Source organism: Ambystoma mexicanum, chromosome 5p, assembly GCF_040938575.1.
Source record: "Ambystoma mexicanum isolate Mex_15411 chromosome 5p, UKY_AmexF1_1, whole genome shotgun sequence".
Lineage (NCBI taxonomy): Eukaryota > Metazoa > Chordata > Amphibia > Caudata > Ambystomatidae > Ambystoma > Ambystoma mexicanum.
The window spans coordinates 492,517,709-492,527,429 of NC_090930.1; the positions used below are offsets into that span (position 1 = coordinate 492,517,709).

The following is a 9,721-nucleotide window of genomic DNA, read 5'->3' on the forward strand; positions in this document are numbered from 1 at the left end:
TTTTGGGTTTGATGTCGATAGTGTTAAGGCTTTCAGGAAAAATCCTGATGTGGTGGAGGATTGTGCGTGCGTGCAACACTACCTGCAGGGGTGTAGGGTAGCATGTTTTTGAGGTGGGCGGGTGGGCAGGGGTCATCTGGGGGAGCGTGAAGGGGCGGCTATCTGCTACGAGTGAGAGGAACTCGGTGTGTGATGGGAGAGAAAGTCAAGTATTTGTATCAGGGGTTGTGTTTGAAGGTCGGTCAGTGGGCGGATGGGTGGCGGGGGAAATTGTTTTAATTTAGAGATGATGGCAGAGTCTGTTATTAGCAGCATTGTGGAAGTGCAGTGATAAGGTGTCACATAGGACTTGGGAGATTGGTTGGGCTGACTCAGGCATGCAGGGGATTTGAATTCGGCTATGAGGATTTGAATTCGGCTATGATTCTATGTAGTTCCTTGCCTGGGTTTCGAGCATTTAGGATTCTGTTCCCATAGAATGTTTTCTTGCTTTTTACGATTTTCAGTCTGTATGTTCTGGTTTTTCTTGCTAGGGCAGATTTGTTCTGGGCTGAAGGGTCAGCTCTCCCAGTCTGTTCCAGGCAGTGCTTGAGATTGGTAGTGAACCACCTGGGTGTTGGTCCTGATCTCCGAGAGTTCCATTTTGTTTGAGCGAGGGAGTTTGTAAGCCAGCGGTCGAAGGATTCGATCACTGGTGGTCCTTCCTGGGGGCCAAGCTATGGAGAGTTGAGGAGTGAGTGTGCTAGATCTGGGGTGATTACGACTTTGTTCCATAGTGGAGTGGTAAAGGGGTGATGGTGGTGATCGCGAGTGGCCTTGAACACCAGCCGCAGTGCTCAGCGGTATGCAAAAGTAAATCGCTGAGTCAGTCCATGGTAGGGGGGCTGGGCAGATGTAGTTGTAGTGCTGGAAATCACATTGAGGGTGCAACATCTCGTGTGGGTGGGTGCGGAGATGTATTGTGTCAGGATGAGTGATTCTAGATTGCCTGCGAGTGATCGGGCCATAGGGTTTGAGCTTGATTAATGGAGTCAGGTAGATTGAGCAGTGGGGATATGGATGATCCTTGTGGTGCTCCACAGTTGGTGTCCCGTGGAGTGGATTTGAAGGGTTTTATCCAAACGATTTCGGTTAGGAACAATTTATCCCAGAGCAGGGCTAGATCAGTTATTCCCATTTACTAATCTCTTGATGCGGATGTCATGGCTGACTGTCGAACGCTAGAGAGGTCGAGTAGTATCAGGGCAGAGTTTGTGTTGGATCTGCCGTCTGTGCGTCTAAAGCAAACTTGCGCCTGTCCAGCAGCTTGCTTTTTTCTGCATGTTCTGGTGTTAGTTCATAGATTTAGGATCATAGCAGTTTTGCTGGGATGGGAATGTTTGAAATATCACTCTAGTTGGAGAGGTCTTGCCAGTCATGTCCTTGAGTGGGTTGATGTACGCCGATTTGAATGACAGCAGTACTTCCCTCTTGCGAGCGATCTGTAGCATTCCAGTGGTGCGCCCTGTGCAAGGATCATTTGTAGATGTCTGGAGGGCAACGGCCTATAGGGGAGCCTGCTTTATTGCTAGGTTTTACCAGCTTGACTAATGTCTCTACTGATATTTGTGGGAAGTTCGTTTCTTCTGTGGATCCACCATTGGCAGTGAGGGCTGTGTGTGGTCTGCTTTGTACGATTTGATGGACGACGCAAATTTTTGAAATGGCCCGCAGCGTTGTTGCATAGTTTCTGTGAAGGCACCGGAATGTTGCATCCCGGCGAGTTACTAATTTCGTTTTTGATGTTGAACAGTTCTTTTTGGGTGTTGGCGGCTTTGGTGATTTGGTCGTCGTAGTATCTTTTTTAGCCTTTTGAAATTCCTTTTTGTAAGATCAGATTGGTTGTTGATAGTGTGATCTTTTTGCCTGGTCGTATTCTTTCCTCCATTCTATTTCCTTTTCATGGCATTGAGCAGGGGAGGGAATCCGTTTTGACATTACTCTCTTTCAGGATGGAAAGGTTTTTCAGGGGAGATGCCGTCGATTGATTCAGTGATTCATTAATGAAGTAGCTCTATTTTTCCATTGAGGACGGTTTCATCTAGGTTAGTGGTTTTGTGAGTCAAAGCAGTTGCTTGTTTTGATGGTTTTCCAGTTTCTTTTGGAAAGTAAGTATTTTGGGCTACTTTGTAGCATGATCACAAACTAACGGTGAGGTGGCTCCAGAATCTGCATTGGTGGTGCAGTGATAAGGTTTTTGTTGGCGAAGATTGTGTCAAGCGCGTGTGTCCCGCTGTGTGTGTGTTGCTCCTTTAACCAACTAGCGTAGTTTCCATGTCTTGAGTTGCTCGATGGGTGATGCGAGTTTGTGTTTTCCTCTTCAAACCAAATGTTGAAGTCCAAGTATTTTCAGATGTTCATGTTGGATGGCTGTGTTGGTGGTGGCTTCTATGTAGGAGTCGACAAATGTTGCGTCGTAGGTCGGTGGTCTGTAAACCAGTATGATTTTCACGTTTGTTTTCGGGTTCAAAGGACTGGGGATTCACGGTTTTTGATTAGTGGTTCGTCTTTCATGTGTTCCTTGAATGATATTGCAAGTCCTCCTTTTTCCTTTGCCACTTACCTGGGAGCACTAAGTTGTTGGGTAGTCAGCTGTGGAGTGTGACTTTGTAGTTTATCGTCTAACCAGGTTTCTGTGAAGAATAGGTCAATACTGCCGGCAGCACAGCAGGCCGTAGATCCCTGTGGCATGGTTTCATTTGTTTTTTTAACATCGTTTTTGCCTCGTGACTTGGCATTGGTCTGCTTCTACATTGCTCTTGGGGTGTGATAGTTGTGTTTTGTCATTGAGAAGGGCTGCTAGGTCACGTATTGGGTTCCCGTTTTGTTACGGTTCCTCTTCTATATTTTGCTGTAGTTGACAGAGGTGTCCCTGCATTTTTATGATATATGGAATGAGGGCGTCTATTTTATTCTCATTTCTTCTGGGCGTTTGTTGGTACGTCTCATCATTGGACATGAGTTGTTCTGGTGGGTGGTCGGCCGCGAGGTACAGTGTTGGGTATAGAGACTCTCCCGACGTTTGTTGTGTTCGCCCCTGTGTTGGAGGAGGCGGTCAGTTTCAACAGTTGCAACTATGTCTAGTGGGCAAGGGACGTGGTGGGACTCCATTTGGTTTATTCCTTTTTCTGTTTGTCTTTCGTGCGGTCCTGTTCCTTTTTTGTGGCATATTGCGGTCCTTTGGAGTAAGGTTTAGAAGTTTGAATTTAGGTTGCAGGGGCAGTCAGTAGCCCATGTTCAACGCTTAGAACAGGGTTGGGATTGCGTCACTTCTTGGCTTCCTTGCATTTGTGATGATAGGTTTAACAGTTTAGTGCTGGGTGGTCATGCGATAGGGGTGTCAGGGGATAACAGGCTTGTAGGATTAGGCTTATTATAGGGCGGTCTGGCTATCTCGATACAGGGTTGCCTAAGTCCCCAAGTACAGCAGCTAAAGAAACACACCCATATTTGAGTTTCCTAGATAGCGGGAAAGAATGCCTACGTTTCAAAGCACAGCAGTTAAAGAGACACCTATATTAGAGTTTCCTGGATAGTGGGGAAAATGCCATAAGTTTCAGAATACAGCAGAAGTGAAAAAAAAAAAACACACCTAGATGTCCAACTATGGATGAGCGGTGTGCTCTGTATAGTAGAGAACTTGTGCTAGCGGTGAAAATATTAATACATGTTGTATAAAGGTTATAGGCTACTACGAATTGTGGGGTGGCTTAATGAGGAACTGGGATAACTGGTCTACGTTGTCAGTTGCTGCTGGTTGACGACTGCTGGCTTCTTGCTTCCAAGAGCTAGCGCTGCCCTCTGCTTTGGGCCCTTTGCTGAGCGCTGCCCTGGGAGGAGCTATGAGCTCTACAATCAGGACCCACGGCGCTAGGACCAATCTTCCTCGGCTTTCTTCTTGGCGACCTCAATCTTCCCCTCAATCCGCTTCTTCATTGATTCTTACCACGTGTTCTCTCCTCTTATTTTCTTCACTCCCTCTCCTGGGACTGGTACCGTTTATCCCGTTCATTTCTCTGATCACCTTTTATTTTCGTTCTATTTTCTCCTCTTGCTCATTCATCATCACTGCTTTATTTAGTCAACATCTTCGCTCCCTTTGCAATATTTCTTTTCTCTTCCTACCGAGGATGCTGCTCTTTAGTCATCTACTTGACTAGATATACCCCCTATGCTCCTTTACCGAGACCCCATCCCACCCCCCAAACCTTGCACTACTCCGGTTCTAACCTTGATGTTCTAATTTACTTCGAGCAAAGCGGCTTTAGAAAAAAAGCTCATTTCTGATCTGTGCACCCTTTACTTATCCTAAGACTCTGCCCTGCTCATTGCTTTAAAAAAACGATTTTTCTTAACTAGCAGCACTCTCCCTCCCACCCCCCACATGGTCTCTCAGATTCTGACAAGTCTTTCCCCTTGCATCCCTTTCTTCTACAGACACCAACTACTTGCTCATCATTCTTCCTTCCCATATGCCTCTGCCCCATCTCCTCCGGTACCTACCGCTCCAGATCCGTCTCTACTCTCTCCGACACACACTTCTGTTCTTCTTGCCCGTGCTCATCCTACAGCTTCTCCACTTGACCCTCTTCCCTGATTTCCCCAAGTCTACACTCAGCTGTACTTAAACATGCTCTTACAATCTTGAAGAAGCCCTCTTGATAACGGTCCTGACTAACATTCACCCTATTTATCTTCCTCCTGAGTGTGCTGCTTATTCTCAGATAGCCTCACCTCAATCTTCACTCTACTCTTTCCCCACTGCAAACTGGTTTTCTTCCCCCACACTCAACCAAGACTTCTCTCTTGCACGTCTCGCCTCGCAACTAATCTCTCCTCTATTCTTATTCTTCTTGATCCGCCTGCTGCTTTCGACTGCTTTCGACACGGTCGACCACACGTTTCTTCTCCATTCTCTTCTCAAATGGTTTCAATCGTACCCATCTAATCTTTCCTATTCTATCATGTGGGCTGGTAAGAACTCTGCGCCTCTACCTTTACGTTATTGAGTCTCACAAGGATCAGTCTTGGGCCCTTTGCTATATAATGTCATTCCATCTTTACGTGGACGATAGCCAAAGCCTTCTTCAAATCTTTACACTACTGTTACTAGCTGTCTCTCCGCTGTCCAAGCCTGGATGTCTACCAACTTACTCCATGTCAACCCTGCTAAAACTGAGGTACTCATTTTCCTGGCACATCCATCCCCACCCTGTCACCCCTCCTTTCTTCCCCCCCCCTCCTCTACCCCCTACCCCCTCCTTTCTTTTTCCCCCCTCCTCTACCCCCTTCTGCTTGCAACTTGGCGGTCATCTTTGACTTGACTCTTTCCTTTCATATTTTTAGCATATTGTGTCCTTCTCGCTATGCATAATTGTGTACATCCTTACTTTGCAAGCCACTAAACTTCTTATATCCTCTCTGATCTTCTATTATATCCTCTGATGTTCTCTCGTATTGACTATTGCCCTACACTTCTACTTGGGTCTCCCTACCAGTCATCCGTCTTCTAATACCTCCTCTGATGTCCTCTCGTATTGACTATTGCCCTGCTCTTCTACTTGGGTCTCCCTACCCGTCACCCGTCTTCTAATACCTCTTTGCTCCATGTCTTCCTTTTGAATCTTGCCTTCTTTTTCATTTTCTGTCCATTGTCTTCGAATGTATCCTTGGTCTCGCCTCCCTCTGCTCTGCCTCCCTTATTGCGCGTTATTCTCTGAAATACACTTTGCGTTCTCAGAACCATTTCCTGCTCTGTTGCCAAACCCCCCGTGCCACCTCTCCATTTTGTTCCTTTGCCCTAAACTCATCTACTATCCGCTCTTTCCAACAATTAAGCTTCATCCACCACTGCTTCCTGCTACTTAAAAAGTGCTGCTTCTCCATATTGTACTGTTTTATCTTTGTTCGGAACAAATTAATTTCATTTTTAAACAAGTGCTACGTTGTTATCTTGCACGAATCACCCCCCCCCCTTAGTGCTTGGCCTGGATTGCTCAAGTGCCTCCTGCAGCCAAGGGAACTCCAGTGGGAACCTACCAAGACTTACGGGTAGTAATGATAATGATGTATTTATATAGCGCCTTAATCCAAAGTGCTTTACAGGGCACATATTTCCATACAATATCGCTCAACCGAAATTGGCACTCATTTATCGACCTCAGAAGGATGAAAGGCTGAGCTATCTTACCGTGATTCGAACCTGCAGATCACGCTCAGTTCGCAGCAGCGAGAGCTTGGGTCCTCCCTTTCACCTATCTTCCTCTCTACCTGTGGTGTTCACGAGGGGTCTAACCTCTCGCCCTGGCTTTTCAACCAATACCTGGCAACTCTCGCCCACTGCATTGCCACTTTCTGCTCAAATTTCCAGTACTACGCTGACAACACGCAACTCATTTTCAGGCTGCCCTCTGCTACCTCCTCTCCCATCTCTGATTGCCTAACTGCCATTCAAGATTGGTGTGCCGCCAATGAGCTTTGAATGCCAGCAAGACAGAGTTCCTCCTCATCGGCAAACCTTCACCATCCTTTCCCCTCACTCTCTGGCCGGCCTCCCTTGGCCCTCCTCCTACCCCCACCTGCAAGGCTAAGACCTTGGGGTCATCTTTGACTATACCCTTTACTTCTCCGCCCACATCTCTGAGGTCTCTAAAAAGTCATTTCCGACTGCACCTCCTCAGAGGCACTCTGCCTTACCTCACCTTCTCGCAGAAGCTCACGGTATCCCAAGCTCTGGTTCTCTTTGTTGGACTATTGTAACAGCCTCTTCCTAAATCTACCTGCCTGTACTCTCTGCCCTCTGCAACTAATCCAGAACAGGACTGCGAGACTTGTCCTTGGCCTCAAGCCCTGGGATCGCATCTCTCCAGCTCTGAAATCTCTCCATTGGCTCCCAGTGGATGCAAGGATTAAATTCAAAACCCTCTGCATTGTCCACAAGGCTTTCTGGGGCCTGGGTCCAAAATACCTTCAGTTATCCCTCTGCAAATACCTCCCCTCTCGGGCTCTTCGCTCCTCTACCTCTAACTCGCTCAGAGTCAGTCGTTTTTCAAAGAAACAAGCTGCAGGTAGATCTCCATCTTCGGTTGGGGCCACCCTCTAGAACAGCCTCCCTGTCACTCTAAGACTTGAGGAGAACCATCTGTGGTTCCGGAAGCACCTCAAGACCATCCCTCTTCTTCTGCCTTCACTCCCCCGCTGATCTGTTCTCTCTTGGCACCGTGCACCTGGCCACCCTCTGTCCTCCGGGCTCAGGTACCTGCTCACCCCGCCATCCTCCCGCACTGCCTCTGTGCCACCCCTTGCACTGGGGTCTGTAGCTGTACCCATACAGCCCCCCCCTTTTTCTTCCTGCACTTATCAGACCTACCCTGTCTGCTGCCTTAAACCTAGCACTTGCAAATTGCTGGCTGCATTACCACCGTTTGTTGCCTTTATTATTTATTGTTATTTATCTGTTTCTCCTCTGCTTCGCACTCCCCCCTGCCATGCACTCCCCCCCCCCCTCTCCTATGCACTTGCGCGTTCCCAATGTCACTGGGCTTAGTAAGATCGCTGTTTTGTTCTCCCCTGTTTCCCTCCCTTGCCGCGCTCTGAAACACTTGGGTACGAGCGCGATAGAAATAAATCATCAATATATCAGTAGTGGTAAGGCAATCAACACCGAGTTCTCCAGGGGGAAGGGAGGGATACACTTTTGATCTTCATATTATATAAAGCATATGCAGGCACAACAAAAACACACACCAAGGTCAACGTTTCAGTGCTGCCAAATATAATTGCGAAACGTCCAGATTGAAGATACTGGATGGTGCTTAAAAGCACCACATATAGGCCAAAACGATGACTGGAGTAAAGCCAAGTAGCTGATGGGAGGTAGGACAAAGCGAGACTGCCCCTGGCCATGCCAATTAGAAATGGGTAAATATGTGTACCATCTTGGAATGGTGTGTGGGTGGCGTGTTTAAAAATACCAAGTAGTAAGCAGACGAAAAGTTGATACAGAAATTCGACATTACCTGACAAACGTTAAAAAAAGGTACTCGTCTTCCCACTATGATAACTTATTTTTCGGACTATTAAAACTGCTTCAGTAGGGTTCGTGTTTCAGTTACAATAATTCCCTAGAAATCAATTTAAAGTATATTTTCTGTTTGAAATGTGATGAAATTATGGATTGTCTTTTTCCAAGAGATTAGCTTACTTCTAGTCAGAAATCGGCCTGAAAAGGACAGTCAGGGTTAGAAACACAAGATGAAAATGTAGTGTCATCTCAGAGGTCACGTGCTGCCCGTATAATGCTTTTAACACCTGCATCGTTTATCAATGACGTTGAAGAATAAAAGTCCAGTTTTGGAGTAACCTGCACATATATTTCCAGCCACCCAAAAGAAAGTAACGTTCCCACAAACCAAAGGGAGACTTCGAGGTTTCCTTTAAACATGCTGTGCATTTTGAAACCGCAAGCTGTAATTAAATGGGGGAAACTAACAAGAGACACCGTATCCCGGTAACAGGGGGTAAACTGCTGATTCCAGTAGGTGTGCCCATTTCCTACAGCGGGCCTTCGCAAAACAGAAATGTTGATAAAGATGGCTGCCTAGACCCGAGCTCCGGGTACCTTGTGAAATGCAGAGTTAGGCCAACAAATATAAGTTTTTCTGTGTACAATACCTATTATTTTGTGCTTTTTTTCCCCAATCGAGTCGCAGCGCTGGGTCACCTACACAGTTGTGCCCAAAGACAAACAGATAATTGTGCTCCTGCGCACCGAGCTCCTCTTCCGTGAAAAACCCACAGACATGGGCGGCTCAAGCTCAGACAGCTGTACACCCACCCACACTTATAACAAGCTAGTTTCATCCTGTCCATCGATTCTTCAAACGCTCATCGTCCGCTCAATACGTTTCGGCGACTAGGATCCCTGAATCAGAAGCATTTCAATGTAAGAGGGCCCCGCCATCACAACTACCACAAGTGGGGAGCTATTGCCATCCACCTACATGTCTCCGGGCTCACTCACCTGTTCGGCAACCAAGGCCTCGGTGTCCTTCTTGGGCTCTTTCACGCCCGAAAACGGAGAACTAAACGCGATCTTCACCATGTCTGCGGGGAAGTGGGCGGCGGCACTGCTCGATTTCTCAGGTGTTGGGCAACGGATGTAAAATCTGTCCTGCCTGTGACGCAGCTGCAGCAATGGCTCCGATACTCTGTCCGGACTCAAAACAACTATGAGGGCTCCTCCCCCTTTGGTCTAGCAAAGAACAGAGGGCGGACCTAACGATCAGCTGATGAAAACGGCCATTTCCAAAAAACTGATTGTTTCCTTTTACAGGACCAAAACTGCGATTAGAAGCCCTTTTATTTTCATCCGTTATTCTTTGAAAGAACAATGTAAATTAATCAAACATATTTTTAATTTTGTATGAAATGTTTATATTTGTTTTGAATAATTTTAATAACTGACAAACAACGTGTAAAGTAAAATACATGTTGCAAGTGACTTCACAAAGAAGCTGGTGAGAAGTTACAGATTATTTGATGGATTTCATTGCGTTACTAGGGAAAGCCTTCCAATAAAAGATGGCGCATTAGTTTACATCCCTGGCACACAAACCCTTTGGCTCTGCCCACGTCTTCTTTCTTCCTCGTTCTTGCGAGGTGTGTGTGTGCTCTCCTTCAA

General features: G+C 46.7%; 1 protein-coding gene across 1 annotated transcript in view; it reads right to left on the minus strand.

The window, feature by feature from the left end:
- Window positions 1–9,355, minus strand: part of ITM2A (integral membrane protein 2A) — a 153,539-nt gene extending 144,184 nt beyond the window's left edge. The window contains exon 1 of the mRNA XM_069612906.1: window positions 9,062–9,355. Coding sequence (XP_069469007.1) covers window positions 9,062–9,142 — 81 coding nt within the window. The 5' untranslated portion in view covers window positions 9,143–9,355. The remainder of the gene's footprint in view (window positions 1–9,061) is intronic.
- Window positions 9,356–9,721: the final 366 nt, after the last annotated feature.